Source organism: Camelus dromedarius, chromosome 27, assembly GCF_036321535.1.
Source record: "Camelus dromedarius isolate mCamDro1 chromosome 27, mCamDro1.pat, whole genome shotgun sequence".
Taxonomy (NCBI): Eukaryota; Metazoa; Chordata; class Mammalia; order Artiodactyla; family Camelidae; genus Camelus; species Camelus dromedarius.
Genome location: NC_087462.1, coordinates 1,433,480 through 1,449,873, shown reverse-complemented (window position 1 = coordinate 1,449,873; position 16,394 = coordinate 1,433,480). Strand labels below are relative to the sequence as shown.

Sequence of the window (16,394 nt, the reverse complement as noted above, 5' to 3'; positions counted from 1 at the left end):
CCTGTTCTGGACGCCTCACATCCAAGGAGTCACACACTGTGTGTCCTTCTGTGCCTGCTGCTCTCCCTGAGCGTCGCGCTCTCGGGGTCCGGCCCCGTGGGAGCGGGTGTCAGGGCTGCTCTCCTGGTCACGGCTGAGTGATGCCCCGTGTGTGGCGGGACGCGGTCTGTGTGCCCACCACCTTTCAGTGAGTGCTAGGGGAGAAGGTCCAGCGCTGGGGCAAAAGCACGTGCCTGGCGTGCACGCAGTCCTGGGCTCAACCCTCAGTGCTTCTGTTTAAAAAATAAAGAAATGAATCTAAATACGTATTCCCAAAAACAAAAAACAAAACCTTTCGGTGAAGGTCGTGAGCACACTGCTGTGGACAAGAGTGGGCAAGTTTTGCATGGACACTTGTTTTCGTGTGGCTTCAGGTGGGCAGGGAGTGGCCGGTCAGGTGTGACTGCAGCCTTCACTGCTCTCTCTGCACATGCACCCCGGCCCGATGTTGGCCCGATGTTGGCCCGTTAGCCAGAGCAACCCTTTAGAACCGAGGTCACACACCTGTCCCTCACCGTGTCAGGATGTCCTGGTGGCTGCCCACCGTGCCCACACCCTGTGCTCCCTGCCCCGGGCCCCGGCCCTCCACCGGCAGTCCTGGCCCAGCCGACTGTGCGATTTCTCCCCACAGAGAAGCACCCCCAGCCCTGTGCCGCAGGCCCGGGAGGCCTCGTCCACGCTGGAAAAGCAGATGAGTGCTAACGCCCACAGCACCGGGGGCAGCACTGCTGGGAGCAAAAGCCTCGCCCTGGCCCCTGCAGGTGAGTGCCCTCCTGCTCCTGTGGTGGCCCGCGCAAGGCCAGCCCAGCTGTCCCAGGGTCAGGCCCCTAGGGACGCCAGGCTGGGTTCAGCTGGCCCCTCTCCTCCGGCCATGCGGTCTGAGCCCCATGGTGAGCCCTGGGGGTCAGGGACGCTAGGCTGCTCCGCCCCGCCCCGCCCTGCTCATCTGGCCACGTCCAGCCTGGGCCTACGCCGGCCCTCTGGGTGGCAGTGTCCTCGTCAGACTGGGTCCAGCCGGGTCCTGGTCCTCAGCACTGGCTGAGACTTGCAGGCAGGGCCAGGGGTGCGCCCAGCCCAGCTCCGCAGCCAAAGCGCCGGCGCCCGTCGGGTGGGGGTGGGGGTGCGCGCAGGAAGGCTGCTCACTTGCCGTGAGGCTGCGCTCCTCGCACTCCGCTGCGCTGGCGTGGGGGTCGCCCCACGGCGGGCATCGTTGTAGGGAGGCCGTGCGGCCTCTGACCATCCCTGGTTCCCCCACCCCCCTGTCCTCGCCCAGACCTGAGCGGCCCCAGGTCCCCTGGACAGGCTCCCCTGAGAAAGCCGCATCCTTCCCGGCAGGCTTTGCATACACCGGCTCGGTGGCCATCAGTGGGGCCCTGGCAGGCAGCCCGCCCCTCGCCCCTGGAGTTGAGCCCCCAGCCTTGGACGAGTCTTCTAGCTCCGGAAGCCTATTTGCGGCAATGGGGTCCCGCAGCTCCACCCCGCAGCACCCCCCCTTGCTGGCGCAGCCCCGCAGCTGCGGCTCCGGCTCGCCTGCCCCCCAGCTTTGCACCAGCCCCCGGCTTGGCCCCACCCAGGGCCCGCTCCCCGACAGCAAAGGGGACCTCCCCTCCGAGGCTGGCTTCTCGGACCCCGAGAGCGAAGCCAAGAGGAGGATCGTCTTCACCATCTCGGCTGGTGCCAGCAGCTCCAAGCAGTCGCCTTCCAGCAAGCACAGCCCTCTGCCCTCAGGCACCCGCGGGGACAGCGGCCAGAGCCACGGGCAGGACAGCCGCAAGCGGGGCAGGAGGAAGCGGGCCTCGGCAGGGACCCCCAGCCTGAGCGCAGGCGTGTCCCCCAAGCGCCGGGCCCTGCCGTCCGTTGCTGGCCTCTTCACCCAGTCTTCGGGGTCCCCCCTGAATCTCAACTCCATGGTGAGCCATGAGCTGTGTGGGTGGTGGGGGCAGGGGAGCCCCGGAGAGCACTGGCCAGCGCTCCGGGCCTGCTGACAGGCTGTGCGTGTGATGACCCCTCAGGTCAACAACATTAACCAGCCTTTGGAGATTACGGCCATCTCGTCCCCCGAGAGCTCCCTGAAGAGCTCCCCAGTCCCTTACCAGGACAATGACCAGCCGCCGGTGCTCAAGAAGGAGAAGCCCCTGAGTCAGACCAATGGTGCCCACTACTCCCCACTGACCTCGGACGAGGAGCAGGGCTCCGAGGACGAGCCCGGCAGCGCCAGGCAAGTGGGGCCAAGGGAGGGCCCTGCTGGTCAGGCCACGGGACGGGCAGCTTCCACCTGCTGCTGGGTGGTGGGCGTGTACTTTGGGGCTTTACCATGGCCCACCGGCCACCGTACCTTCCTCGGGTCACCTCCTGGATTATCCACCTTTACTTTGTAAGAAACAGCATGAAGGGCCCAGAGCGTCTGAGAGCGTCTTGCCTCCTGGGATGTGGTGTCCGCCTGTGTCCACGGCAGGCCTGACCCTTGAGCCTACAGCTCCCAGGGCGGCAGCAGAGGGGGAGGGCAGCTGACCGCGCAGGAGAGCTGGGGCGGGCGCAGGCCCTCACCCTGCCCCGCGCCCTGCCTGTCTCTCGGTGAGGGGCCTTGACCTCCTTCATTGTTGGGGTTTGCAGCCTTGTTAGATGTGGCTCACAGAGCGCACCACCCATTTAAAGCACCTGACCCAGTGGGTTTTGATGTATTCGAGGGGTTGTGCAGATATCACCACTGGGCCTTAGAACAGTGTCATCACCTCGGAAAGAAGCCCCGTGCCCCTGGCAGCCCCCCCCCCAGCCCTGCCCCACCTCCGACCCCCGTCTCTGTGGCCCTGGCCCCTCCGGGGGCGGCATGGGCTCAGGCCGCGCTCGTCCTTCTGGGCCTGGGTCTCTCCTGAGCAGCGTGTCCTCCGGCCCCGTCCACATGCAGCAGGTGTCAGGACAGCCTTCCATCCACCCTGTGGACGGGCCACGTGTGTGCACCCGTCATCTGTCCATGGGCTCTTAGGCTGCCTGCAGCTGTCAGCTACTGTGAATCACGATGCTGTGAACATCTGCATATGCATGTTTGTTTGAAAATATGTTTTGAATTCACCCGGTACCTAGGAGTGGGGCTGCTGCGTTACGCGGGGAATCTGTGTTGACCTTCACGAGGAGCCACAGGCTGCTTCCCACTGCAGCTGCCCCCTCTGCCGTCGCTGCCAGCGGAGCCCCAGGGGCAGCTTCTCCACATCCTCCCAGCGTTTGTTTATTCCTGGGTTTCTTTTTTACATTTCTTTAAACTTCATTTATGTATGTATTTTGTAGCATCGTATTTTTTAAGTTGAAGAATAGCTGACGTACAGTATTATGTTACAGGTGTGCGATGTGGTGCTTCACAGTTTTTACAGGTTGCACATTTACAGCCCTTACAAAGCACTGGCGCCGCCCCCCACGCCGCACAGCGCTTCCTCGCAGCTTGTCACACCTGATAGTCCCCACCTCTTCCTCCTCCCCCTCCGTCTTGCCCCGCCCCGCCCCTCCCCCCACTGGTAACCGCTCGTCCCTTCTCTGCATCTGTGAGTGTGTTTCTTTCCTGTTATATTCACTGGTTTGTTGTATTTTCTTAGATTCCACATGTAAGTGGTCTCTTACAGTATTTGTCCTTCTTGGTCTGACTTACTTCACTCAGCACAGTGCCCTCCGAGACCATCCGTGCTGCACACCAGAAACTGATCCAACATTTTAAATCAACTGTACTTCAGTTAAAAAGCAAACAAGCAGCCCGTTTAAAATACGGGCAGAAGAACTTAACTGACATTTTTCCAAAAGAAGAAACGCAGATGGCCAACAGGAACGTGGAAAGTTGCTCAACATCACTAATGTCAGGGAAATGCAGATCAAAATCACAGTGAGACACCATCTCACACCTGTCAGAACGGCCATCATCACAAAGAACACAAATAACAAATGTTGGTGAGGGTGTGGGGAAAAGGGAACCCCTGTACACGGTGGGAATGTAAATTGGTGCAGCCACCGTGGAAGACAACATGGAGGTTTCTCAAAAACCTAAAAATAAAACCACCATATGGCCCAGCAATTCCACTCCTGGGCATTTATCCAAGAAAAACAAAAACAGTAATTCAAAAAGGTACATACACCCCGCTATTAACAGCAATATTATTTATAATTGGCAAGATACGGAAGCATCCTAAGTGCACATCAATAGATACATGGATGAAGAACATGTAGCACGGATACGCAGTGGAACACAACTCACCCATGAAAAAGGATATTTTGCCATTTGTGGCTCTTCATTCAATTTTTTTTTACTTCACAAGCCAGAATTTTGTAACTGGCATAAACATTTCCATTGCATCAAAAACAACAAAATACCCAGAAATAAACTTAAGCAAGGAGGTTACCTGTACTCTGAAAACTGTCAGACACTGATGAAGGAAACTGAAGATGATACAAGGAAATGGAAAGATATCTTGTGCTCTTGGAGTGGAAGAATCAACATCATCAAAATGGCCCCACCACCCAAAGCAATCCACAGAGCCAGCGCAGCCCCGTCAAAGTACTCACGACGTTCCTCACAGAACTAGAACAAACAATTCCAAAATTTGTATGGAACCATGAAAGACCCCAAACTGCCAAAGCAATCTTTTATAGGTTTTTTTTTTCTCTTTCTTCTTTTTGTTCTCTTATGGTTTAATGACTAGAGAAGTTCCTTTAACATTTGTTGTAAGGCTGGTTTGGTGGTGCTGAATTCTTTTAGCTTTGGTTTGTGAAGCTTTTGATTTCTCCATCAAGTCTGAACAAGAGCCTTGCTGTAAGTTTCCCCTTTCATCACTTAAATGTATCGTGCCACTTCCTTCTGGCCTGGAGAGTTCTCCTGAAACATCAGCTGATAACCTTACGGGAGCTCCCTTGTGTGTTATTTGTTGCTTTCCTCTTGCTGATTTTAGTATTTTCTCCTCCTCAATTTTTGTCATCTTGATGACCGTGTTCCTGGGCGGGTTCCTCTCTGGGTTGGTCCTGTGTGGAGCTCTCTGTGCTTCCTGGACGTGGGTGACTGTTTCCTTTCCCAAGTCGGGGAAGTTTTTGGTTACTACCTCTTCGAAAGTTTTCTCAGGTCCTTTCTCTCTCTTTCCTCTTTCTGGGACCCCTATAATGTGAATATGGGTGCGCTTCATGCTGTCCCAGAGTTCTCTTAAGCTGTCCTCGTTTCTTTTCATTCTTTCTTCTGTTCTGCAGTAGTGATTTCCACTAATCTGTCTTGTAACTCACTGATCTGTTCTTCTGCCTCATTTAGTCTGTTTTTGGTTCCTTCTAGTGTGTTATTTATTTCAGTGATTTTATTCTTCATCTCTGTGTATTTTTTATATTTTCCAACTCTTTGCTGAAAACTTCGCTCTGTGCATCTGTACTCCTCTTGAGTTCTCTGAACATCTTTGCCATCATTACTCTAAACTCTCTCTGATAAATTGCCTATCTCCTCATCACATTTCTTCTTCTGGGTTTTCATCTTGTGCTTTGGCCTGGGAGATACTCCTCTTCCACCTCATATTGTCTGTCTTTCTATTTGTAGTTCTAGGCAGGTGAGTTGCATTTCTCGACCTTGGAGAGGTGGCCCTCTGTGGGAGACGTCCTGTGCGTCCCAGCAGTGCAGTCCTCTCTTGTCACCCAAGAGCCAGGGTCCAGCCGGTCCCAGGGTGGAGTCTGGCCTGTGTGTGTGGACTCCTTCCACAGGCTCTGGGATTGTTGTTTTCTTGTTTCTGGTGCCCGCCCCTGGTGGATGGGGCTTGTGCAGGTTCCCTGCAGGAGGAGCCGCCGCCTGCCCTCTGCTAGGTGGGGCTTGGTCCCGGACCTCTGGTGGGCAGGGTCCTGTCTAGAGGCCTTTGTGGCTCGGGAGGTCTGCCGACAGGTGGGGCTGTGCTCCCACCCTGTGTGGTGTTTGGCCTGTGGCTTCCGCACAGGCTGTTGGGTGGGGCTGGGTCTTGGCGCCAATGATCCAATCAAGATGTCAGCCCCCGGGAAAGCTCATGTAGATGAACACTCTTGGAATGTCCGCCACCACCTTTTACGTCCCCTGGGTGAGCTGCAGCCGTCCCCTGTGTCCCCAGGAGAATTTCCAAAACCAGCAGGCAGGCCTGGCCCAGGTTCCTGTGAAATCACTGCCTCTGCCCTTGGACCTGGCGCTCACAAGATTCTGTGTGCGCTTCCCAAGAGAGTGAAGTCTCTGTTTCCCCCAGTCCCGTGGGGCTCCCGGAGCCAAGCCCCGCTGGCCCACATAACCGCATGTCCTGGGGGCTCCTCCTCCTCCCAGTGCCCGAACCCCAGGCTGGGGAGCCTGACGTGGGGCTCAGAGCTGTCCCTCCTGTGGGAGGGCCTCTGCGACTTAATCATCCTTCAGCTTGGGGGTCGCCCACCCGGGGGATATGGGGCCCCATTATATCACGAGCCTGCCCTCCTACCGTCCCGCTGTGGTGAAAGTTCTGGATTCTTTCGGGAATTGTGTCTCTGGAGGTCGTAATTCTTTGGGATGTTCCACGAAAGTCCTGACACACGAAACACATGCTGTTCTGTAATTTGGTGCAACAGCTGACACCAGCTCCCTGGGGAGCACTGTGTGCTAGCTGCCATGTATCCACCACCTGCGGACGACCCGGGTTTGTAGAGCCTGAGAGAACATTCACCACGCAGACCGTTCAGCGCGGGACTCGTGCTCGTCTGTGCCTGTTTGGAAGGGCTTCCCTGTTGCTCCGCCCAGCTCTCAGTCGGGTCCCCCGCCCCCGGGCCGCCTCCTGTTAGACACTCATCATTTCTTTTTTCTCTTGATAGAATTGAGAGAAAAATTGCAACAATCTCCTTAGAAAGCAAATCTCCTCCCAAAACCTTGGAAAACGGTGAGTATCCATGCTCCCAGGCGCCTCAGTCCAGGCTCACCGGGACCTGACCGGGGTGGGGCCTCCAGTTCTGCCCCAGGGTGGTGGTAAATCGGGTGGGTCTGGTTTATGGTCCACTCATAAGCCCGCCCTCCCTCACCGGTCCAGGGTCCCCCCTGTCCTCCCAAGGGGCTTTCTCTCACAGGGGAAGCTTCTCTCTGGACCCCTCAGCTTCCTCCCGGCCTCACAGCCACCTCCTTTCCCATCAGGTGGCGGCCTGGCGGGAAGGAAGGCGCCACCAGCCAGCGAGCCAGTCAATAGCAGCAAGTGGAAGTCCACCTTCTCGCCCATCTCCGACCTCGGCCTGGCCAAGGCGGCCGACAGCCCGCTGCAGGCCAGCTCCGCTCTGAGCCACAACTCCCTGTTCGCTTTCCGGCCCAGCCTGGAGGAGCCTGGCTCGGCCGACTCCAAGCTGGCCACCCACCCCAGGAAGAGCTTCCCAGCCGCCCTGCCGGGGGCAGGCGGGCTGAGCCCCAGCAGCCATCCTGCCAGTGGCTTCGCGCTGGGCGGGGGCCTGGCGGCCGACCTCAGTTTACACAGCTTCAGTGATGGTGCTTCTCTCTCCCACAAGGCCCCTGAGGCGGCTGGTCTGGGCGCCCCCCTGAGCTTTTCTGGCCCGCGGGGCAAGGAGGGCGGTGCCTCGGAAACTGGCCCCTTCGTGAACAAGAGGCAGCTGGACGGACTGGGCCCGAAGGGTGAGGGGGGCCTGCCCTCATGCGGGCCCCCGGACAAGGCCTCATTGGCCCACAGCAAGGCGGGCAAGGCTCGTGACCGCGAGCCTGACGTCAAGAATGGCCACAACCTGTTCATGGCCGCGGCCGCCGCGCCCCCCGGGGGCCTCCTCAGCAGCCCGGGCCTCGCCCCGGCAGCATCCTCGGCGGGCAGTGCGGCCCCGGCCACCCAGGCTCACCGCCCCTTCCTGGGCGCCTTCGCCCCCGGCCCGCAGTTCGCGCTGGGCCCCATGTCCCTGCAGGCCAACCTGGGCTCATCCGTGCTGCAGTCTCTGTTCAACTCCGTGCCCGCCGCCGGCCTGGTGCACGTCTCGTCCGCCGCCACCAGACTGACCAACTCGCACGCCATGGGCAGCTTCTCCTCCGGGGTGGCCGGCGGCGCAGTTGGAGGTAGGCAGTGTCCTCCCAGCCGGCTGGGTCCCAAGGGACCTGCTGGGGGGTCAAGACCTGGGCCGCACACTCTCGCCAACGCCCTCCGGGACTGCTGGGTTTAACCACTGCTGTTCGCAGGTTCCCTTCCAGGCCCCTAATGGGGGAGAGGCCACGCCCGCGTATCCCTTTGGGTCCACTTTGCACCCGCCACCTCGTTCCTTTTCACCAAATGCAGATGTGACTGTCGTGTGGGCAGAGCACTCAGGCGTGAGTCGGCCTGTGCCAGGCTCTCTGGCTTGACGGCATCCCTCTTGCTTCTAGGGGAGCCGGCACCGTGACCCGGGCTCTCCTTCCTCCCCGTGGAGGTCACCTGTCAGGCTTGACGCAGCCTAGGCTCCAGGCAGCCTTGGGCTGGCGCTGGGGAGGACGGGGGGCCGTAGTGCCCGCCGCACACACCATGGCTCGTTCAGGGGTGGAGAGGAGCCACAGGGCCGGGCCCTTCGCCACCGGCTCCTTGCTGGGCACAGGCGGGGAGACCCTGACTCGCATCTGGGAGCCTGGGGTGGGGGTGTGGCCCGGAGCCGCGTGGCAGGTAAGTCCAGCGCCTGCCCCTGCTGCCTGCTGCTTCGCCCTGCACCTGTGACGCACGCGGAGCCACAGCTGCCATCCGCTACTTTTTGTGCGCGCTTCTCTTGCTTGACTGGAGATGCCCACCTGTTGAAGCTGAGTTTTTCTCTCCTGTTTGCAGGTGTCTTTAACCACGCGGTGCCTCCCGCCTCCGCTCATCCGTTTGGAGCCAGTTTCGGCAGTGGGGCTGCGTGTCGCAGCGCCACGCTGAGCTTAACCCCGCTGCAGGCGGTGTCCAGCACCCCAGCCTCTTCCTTTCAGGCCCCGTCCTCTGCGGAGCCGAGGCCGCCCCTGCCCCCTCCGCACCTGGGCCGGCCCCCTCCGGGGCAGCCCACCCTCCACGCACCCCCCCCTCCTAACGCCGCCTTGCCTCCTCCCCCCGCGCTGCTCCCGGCTAACTCTGAGCCTGTGCTTCTGCAGAACCTCGCGCCCCTCCCGGCTAACCAAGCTTTCTTACCTGCTTCCTCTGCTGCCTCTCTGCCACCTGCTAACACCTCTCTATCCATCAAGCTCGCCTCCCTCCCGCACAAGGCGTCCCGCCCCCCCTTCACGGTGCACCGCCAGCCCCTGCCCGGGCTGGCCCTGGCCCAGGCCGCGCCCGTGATCCCGCAGGCCAGCTCCACGGGGCCACCCGCCGTGTGGGTTTCCCTTGGCATGCCGCCTCCGTATGCCGCGCGCCTTGCGGGGGTTAAGCCGCGATAAAGACCTTGATTAGCTAGCAGTTCGTATTCTGTAAGGTAAGGCTAGAGCCCGACCAGGCGGCTGTATGAGAAACTGAACCGTCCTTCCTTCTGCAGAGAGCAGGCGGGCCCGCGGGGCTGCTCTCCTGCGGCGGGAGGTGCAGACGCCAAGAGCACAGGGAGGCAAGGGAGCCATGGCGGCCTGAGCATGCCACCAGGAGCCAGGGAGGGGCCCAGGAGGAGGTGGACGAGCCCAGCTTGAGCTGGCCGCCACCCTCAGGCTTGGTGTCTGCAGCAGCTGGGGACCCAGGCAGCTCCAGTGTGGGTTCGTGGGGCAGCTTAGCTTCCATCCCAGCTTGGTCTTCTGTACACTCTTGGGCCTTTCAGCCCGTCTCCTTGAACGCGCCTTGTAGGGTTTTAGGAAAATTTAATGCATTTAAGGCCCCTGGTACACAACAGGCCTTCAAAAAGCAGTGGTCATCTGCAAAACTCTGCTAGAGGTCCCTGCCTGCAGGAGCCGAGGGGTAGCAGAGTGAGCCTGGCACCAGCTGTGGGAGGAACACCCGGCTGGTGGGCAATGCTTTGCAGGCATGGCCGTGGCACAGCTCCTCCCACTTCTGAGCGTGCCTGTGCATTAGGACTTCTGTGCGGGGTCAGCGGAGAACAGCGTCGGAAGGGCCCACTCTGGGGAGCTGGATGGGGCAGGGGCCTGCAAGGCCTTCAGGGAGGGTCCCGGTCGGCTCCTCTGCTGGCTTTGAGGCAGGGTTAGGGGGCTGAGCCCCGGTGCAGCTGGCCTGGCCACTGCTGGGACAGGGGCCTTCCTGGGAGAGCCCACAGTCCCGAGGGCTGACTGGGTGCCAGGGCCAGGCTCAGGGTCTGCCTGCCGTCCGCAGCCGTCTGTCGTGTGTTTTAAGTGGAAACACACGTGAGGCCCCTGGAGTCTGATGGCCTCCTGACCAGGGTACAGGTCAGCGGACAGCCTTCCCTGAGGCTTGGGATGGGCTATGCCTCAGTCCTGTTGGACAAGCCCAGAAGGTAGGGCGCCTAGTGCACGGTGGCCTCACGCCCTCAGGGCAAGCATCACGTGGCCGGTACCAGCTTGGCATGGGTGGATGTGCACGTGGAGGTCAGGGTCAGGCCACAGCAGACACGGGCGTGCAGGCGTGTCGGTGAGGCTGCCTGCAGGCCATCCAGGAGCAGTGCCCAGCTTGGTGACCAGGGAGGGTCTTGGTTCCAAGGCTCCTGGGGAGGAGGGGAGGCCAGGATCCAGCCAGCACCCCACATGCGCTCGGGAGGGCCTGGGGACAGGGATCTCCTGCCTCTGACTGGGCCAGGGGCATGGTGCAGGGTCCTACAGCCACCCGGTTCATCCATCTGTCCGTCTGTAGGCGGCTCTGGTTCCCCAACCTGGGGCAGCACCGGGCTTGTCCGAGTGAGGCGCTAACGCTGTACTGCTTCCTCCCACGCGTCTCTGCAGGTAACTAGGATTCCTACCTCAGCCGCGAGACTATGCAAGGCCGGGCCGGGCCGGCGAACGGACGGAGGCCAGAGACAGGTTCTACTGTGAATCAGCGCTGCGCAGACCTGCGGAGACGTCTTGCTGGGGCCTGGCTCCAGCCTGTACTGTTGATAGTTTTAGATAAAGTATTTATCGTTTTTTAAAAAGTATAAACAATTTTGACTTATTTTATTCCACCGAAGTCGTAAAGGCAACCTATTGAGAGATGTAAATACTATATACGAGAGGATCTATGTAAACACGCTCCCGAAGGACTGGCCCGCCAGCGGAGACACCGACAGCCGGCCCGGTGCTATCTCGTCCCAGGCTCGCGCCTCCACGTTCTTGGTGCTGACTCTCGAGGTTGACCGACGCCAAAACCAGCCCTGGGAGCGTCTGCTCTATTTATTCCTGCCGCTCTTCCTATACCAAAGGCACCCGTCTCCAGGTCGAGGTGGCTCCTCAGAAAGGCCGCCCGCCCATCACTGTGAACGGCGCCCAGCAGACAGTCAGCCCTCGGGTCCGGGATCGCGCCTTTGGCATAGGAACGGCCAGGCAGCGCGGGCCATTGGGCTGCGGTGGCGGAGCCTCCAGGAGGGGCCCCGTTCTGAGTGGTGCTTGTGAGGAGGGTCTGGTACCCGATTCCAGGGCCGGGCTGGCTCGTGTGACAAGTGCATTTACTTTTGTACGTCTTTGTTCGTCCTGGGCTCGTGCTGCAGCCCACCCAGGGACGCAGGGGGCTAGTTGTGGGTGCCGGGTGTGTCTACAGGAGCGTCACGCTGACGGGTGACAGTATTTTATAGAGATGTGATGAAAATTTATAAATTTCATAGACTTGACTTCATTTATTTTTAGATTATATGATGAATGCACAGTAAACTAAAGAGGAAAAGGGAGACAAGGAAGGGGAACCTTTCCATCTGCTCAGGTGCACAGCGACGCTGGCCCAGGGCCCGCCCGACAGCCCATGGCAGGGCGGCACTCACCTGGGCTGATGGCCACGGCAACGCTCGGGCAGGAGTGTGCCAGGGCCGCAGGGTGCTCTGTCCCTCCGGCACAGCTGCCTGCGGCCAGTAGTAGGTCCCTGGGCTGAGCAGTGTTGTCTGTGTGCCTCCCCAAAAAGCTCTCGGTCCCCTGAAAGGGCCAACGTTGGCCAAAGGTGCTGGCAGGGGGCCTGGACCCCGAGGTGGGTGCCCCAAAAAGGGCTGGGCGCAAGCGGTCAGAGCCCTGTCCTAAGGTGCTTGCCCCCAAGCGGCACCCACAAAGGAGTGCAGGGAGGTGGGCCTTTGTGTGGGGATCCAACCAGGGCCTTCCCTAGCCTGGCCGCCATGACCCCACCCGCTCCAGATGCGGGCACCAGGGGCCCTCCACCTGCCTGGGACAGTCAGTGTGGTGGCCCAGGCCCCACCTGGCTTCCTGATCCCCAGGGCAGGTGTGGAGCTGGAGACCCTGTGGGATGCAGGCCACAAGGGCCAGAGCAGGACAGCATCCTGCCCCCTGGTGTCCTCTGCACTCTTGCGGGGCAGGAGTCTAGGGTGGAGACTATGCCTCCCCTCCAGTGACCCGCACCCCGTACCCTTCCCTCCAGGTCGGTGCTCCCGATGCACAATGGTGCTGTCCTGGCCCCTGGCCCCCCAGCCCCCCTCCAAGAGGCTCCCTTCCCCGTGTCGGGCTCCCTAAAAAGCTGCAGGGCTGAGAGAAGTCCCACCTGGAACAAAGTGACACTGTACACAAACACTGCATCACCTCGGGGGCTGTGTGGCCGCCCGCCGGGCCGCCCTGTCCTCCGCACGCACATGCGTGGGTCTGCCCCACAGCGGGCCCAGCTCCGCCGCTGCCCCCTCGCCCACCCTCGCTCCCCGCCTGAGCTCAGCCACCGCCGGCCTCGGGAGGGGGGTGCCCAGGGCGCCGGGGCAGGAGACCCCACCGCCGCTGTTGGCGCAGGTGCTCCAGGAGGTCTGACGGCTGCGGTCGCTTCGCTCAGGAAAACCTAACAACTAAGACGACCCTCCAGTCAGGAGGAGCAGCCTCCCCTCAGCTCTGACTTGTGACCTATTTAAGACCCACCGCCCCTTGTCTGCCCCACCGTCCGCAGGACTGTTCGGTTTCCTTCCCAAGCCCCCGTCCCCACGCTGATCTGTAACGCAGACGGGCTTGGCTTTGTCGTCCAGTAGCTTGTTGTTTCAGCGGGGGCGCTGCCCCTCCCTCCCTGAGGGAACCCCTGCACTGCACTTCCACCTCTGGACTCTAATAAAATACCTGTTTTCACTTGAACCTGGTCTGGTGTCAGCATTCCTTCCTGGTGGTGACACTGCCAGGCCCTGGAGAGCCAGGGGGTCCCGGGCTGTGTGGGGGAGGGGGCCGCGCCTGGCAGAAAGGAGGAGGGATGCCCCCAGCTCAGGGGGACCCAGCCTTGCACCTGACTAGGTCAGGCCCACCCAGGGCAGCCAACTTCTTGATTAACTGAAACCAGCTGATCACGGACTTTAACACCACCTGCAAAATCCTTCCCAAGGCCCCACCTGCACTCAGACAGGCCTGTGAGCACCAGAGACCCTGTGGGGTGGGGCCCTCCTCCCTGCCTTTCCTATCTCTGGATTCGAGGCCTCCCCTACTCTGTTTGGGTGGCCTAGCCCCTTCCTCCCACCAGCCTCACTGCCCTTGGGGGCCGGCTTTGATGGTGTGGCGCCGCCGGCCTGCGGAACACTCGCTGTACCACCATCCCCGTGTGGAAAAGAGGTACTTTTATTTGAACAGAACAAACTGGCCGCCCCGAGGGCAAACCTTCCAGCTCTGCCCAGAGGCGTCCGGCCAGGGCCTGTCCCTTCAGTAAGAGAATTCACAGCGGCCCCAGCGCGGCCCCACGCCCTTCACAGCTTCATCTCACTTTGTACATTCAGCCTGCACGGGGCAGGGGAGCTGCGCCAGCCTCAGGCGCCCACCAGGCCCGGATGGACACTCCCAAGGGAGTGGGCACAACTCCTGGGAGTGGACACTCACCCCCTGACAGCAGCATGTGACACCGAGGTGCCAAGCCAGCCCAGAGGGCCCCAGTGCATCTGGAGACGGCTTGCTGGGCCGTTACTCCAAAAAGGCAGCCCTGCCCACTCTCACCGTTCTCGGGCTTTTGAAGTCTTTAAGCCAAGATGCCTCCCACCACAAATCCAGGCTTGGCCAGGAAAGTCAGGGCCAGTGAGGGTGGGGAGGGCTCACTCCCGCCCAGCAGGGAAGCCAGGGAGCCCCACCAGGGACTCACGCCTTCAGGCCGCTCAGCTGGAACCTGGCCTCCCCCGATATGCCGAACTGCTCCAGGGGGTCCTGTGTGGGGGGACAATGGGCAGGGCGGGTGAGCCCACACCCAGGAGGCCCCCAGCCCAGCCCGTGCTCCACCCCCACCCCACTGCACACCTTGCCTGTCATCTTCTGCAGCTCGTTCCTGTAAAAGATGAGGCTCCTCCGCATGAACTCGTAACTGCGGAGGAGAGCGGTGTGAGCCCCCAGGGCCCTGCTCTGCCCCAGACCCCCAGGCCGGCCCGCACCCTACCTGGCTCGACGCAGAGCTCCCATCCACTCCTGACACTGCTCCTCGCTGCAGCACTCAAAGTGGTACTTCCTCTCGGGATCCTCCAGGAAGCCTGCAGAGGGAGCAGCCCCATGGGTCCCCGCTCACTCCCACCTTCTCATGCCCCAGGCCTCTGCTTCCTCTTGCTACTGTCCACAACTGTCCCCTCCTCCAACTCCAGCCTGAGCTCACTGCTTCCCACCAGCTGGCTGTCGGCTGAACTGGCTCCCCTCAAAACACATTTAAGTCTTAAAACATGTAAGACATTTTCTGAGACTATTACTCTTATCTGGTTGCAGGTCACTGCCGACCTGAACACTTAAAGTGAGGTCACGCTGGAGTAGAGTGAGCCTCTAACCCCAAAAGGCCTGGTACTCTTAGGAAAAGTGAAACGTGACACAACCACACAGGGGAGAGTATCTCATGAAGATAGAGGCAGAAGTGAGCTTCCACAAGACAAGAAACGCCAGAGGTGGGCAGAAACCCCCCAGAAGGTGGCAGAGAGCACGCGGAGCAGGTTCTCCTTCAGAAGGAACCAGCCATGAAGAAACTGATGTCGGACTGAGAAAAGTAAGTTTCTGCTGTTCAAGCCCTCCAGTCTGTGGCACTTTCTTCCAGCCCCCTCCCCACCCCGGGCAACTAGTAGAAGCTCCATCTTCCCCTGCAGACTCCACCCTCTCAAGACGACCCTGGAAAATCCTCCCAGTCCCCCGGCACCGGGCCCTCCCTGCTCGCAGGAGAAACAGTTACAGCTAAGCACCCCAAAAGGGCAGCGCTCCCCAAGCAGACAATGGCGGTATTTGGGGTTGCAGCTAGTAAGTGGCTTGGATGGGTGTGCTTGGCCTGGGCTTCAAGGGGAGGAGGGAGCACGAGTGGGGCAGCTTGGGACACTGGATTCAGTCTGTCGGGACAAAAGTGGGGCGGGCGGGGCCAGGCGGCACTCACTGATGGAGAAGCCGCTGGGCTCTTCCTGGGTGATTCTGCAATGCTCCAGCAGCAGGGCTCCGACGGGCTGGGGGCAGACAGGCGCATGGAGGCGGGTGCACGGGACCAGCCAGCCTTCCAGCCCCGCCCCCCGATTCTAGTTTCCCCCCTGCCCCGCCCCCAGTCTCTAACCCTGGCCCCGCCCCCAGTCTCCGCCCCCGACTTCCGACCCCGGCCCCGCCCACGACTCCGACCCCTCAACACCCGCAGCGGCCCCGACCCCCGCCCCGGCCCTCCCTACCGCCCTACCTCCGCCTCATCCGTCCGGAAGTAAAAGAGGAAATTGACCACCAGCTTCACCAGCCGCCGCTTCACCACTGCGGGCATAAGGCGGGCTCACACGGGCTCGGCGGCTACCCACCCCCGCCTCCCGGCCGCCCGCCCGCCCACTCCGGCGCCCAGGGCCGCTCACCGCTGCCCTTCTTGGGGCCCCGCATACCCAGCTCGGCCGCCATCTCGGCCGGCTGCCGGGACAGTGCCTGCAGTTCCTTCTCGTTATAGCGCATGGCGCCGCCGCGACCCAGTACGCGGAGTGCGGGCCGCGCCCTCCCGGCCGCCCTCCCCGCTAGCGCCGCCGCCGGAGCCAAAAGCGTCCCACCGCGCCGTCCCGGAAGCGCAGCAGGAGCTGCCACGCCTGCGCGCTCCTGGGCCGCTCAGCCTGTCAATCACCGGCGGGGGGCCGTAGCGCCCCGGGGGCCTCGCAGAGCCTTCGTGGGGCGCACAGGATAGTGGGCAAGATGGGCAAGATTGTTATATATAACAGTGCAGTAAGGTGGACCCTCGGTGGGAGCGGAATAAAGTACCCCCACGACCGGAAGCGCCCTTTGCTAAAGTGAACGGAGCAGGCTTGAGGAAGGGAAGGACGCAATTCCCCATCCCGCGAGATCTGGCTCCGTGAGAATTAAGCCGAGCGGGAGAATGTCGAGAGCCGTTACGCATGCGCACTTCAGCTTCCGGCCTGCGTTCTTCCTTTCCTGGAGCCTCCGGAGCAGGTAG

The 16,394-nt window shown here is 61.1% G+C and overlaps 2 protein-coding genes across 10 annotated transcripts in view; one reads left to right on the top strand and one right to left on the bottom strand.

Moving 5' to 3' along the window:
* The window catches only part of DOT1L (DOT1 like histone lysine methyltransferase), a 49,382-nt gene extending 36,256 nt beyond the window's left edge, over positions 1-13,126 (top strand). For 4 of the 8 annotated variants that reach the window (XM_031438045.2, XM_031438043.2, XM_064479672.1 and 1 more), the window contains 6 exons: positions 671-800; positions 1,375-1,949; positions 2,052-2,257; positions 6,841-6,905; positions 7,154-8,065; positions 8,796-13,126. In XM_031438045.2, the coding sequence (XP_031293905.2) occupies positions 671-800; positions 1,375-1,949; positions 2,052-2,257; positions 6,841-6,905; positions 7,154-8,065; positions 8,796-9,376 (2,469 nt within the window). In that variant the 3' untranslated portion in view covers positions 9,377-13,126. The other 4 variants (XR_004132037.2, XM_031438044.2, XM_031438050.2 and 1 more) reach the window with 4 other exon arrangements.
* Positions 13,127-13,575: 449 nt separating this feature from the next.
* PLEKHJ1 (pleckstrin homology domain containing J1) lies at positions 13,576-16,306 on the bottom strand. 2 transcript variants are annotated; one of them, XM_031438177.2, is made up of 6 exons: positions 15,838-16,306; positions 15,648-15,715; positions 15,360-15,426; positions 14,397-14,487; positions 14,261-14,324; positions 13,576-14,170 (listed from the first exon to the last, which is right to left on the bottom strand). In XM_031438177.2, exons 1-6 carry the CDS (start codon positions 15,902-15,904, stop codon positions 14,105-14,107), a joined length of 423 nt encoding a protein of 140 aa, XP_031294037.1. In that variant the 5' UTR covers positions 15,905-16,306; the 3' UTR covers positions 13,576-14,104. The 2 variants fall into 2 exon arrangements, with proteins under 2 accessions (XP_031294037.1, XP_031294036.1); XM_031438176.2 differs by having other exon boundaries at positions 15,811-16,302.
* Positions 16,307-16,394: the final 88 nt, after the last annotated feature.

What these genes read in the sequence shown, in the direction of transcription:
- PLEKHJ1 (XM_031438176.2), bottom strand. Translation starts at nt 15,904, where the DNA reads ATGCGCTATAACGAGAAGGAACTGCAGGCACTGTCCCGGCAGCCGGCC. An exon ending in GGGCCCCAAGAAGGGCAGCG is followed by an intron (nt 15,716 to 15,810) that starts GTGAGCGGCCCT and finishes TTATGCCCGCAG; the next exon opens with TGGTGAAGCGGCGGCTGGTG. An exon ending in TCCGGACGGATGAGGCGGAG is followed by an intron (nt 15,427 to 15,647) that starts GTAGGGCGGTAG and finishes GTCTGCCCCCAG; the next exon opens with CCCGTCGGAGCCCTGCTGCT.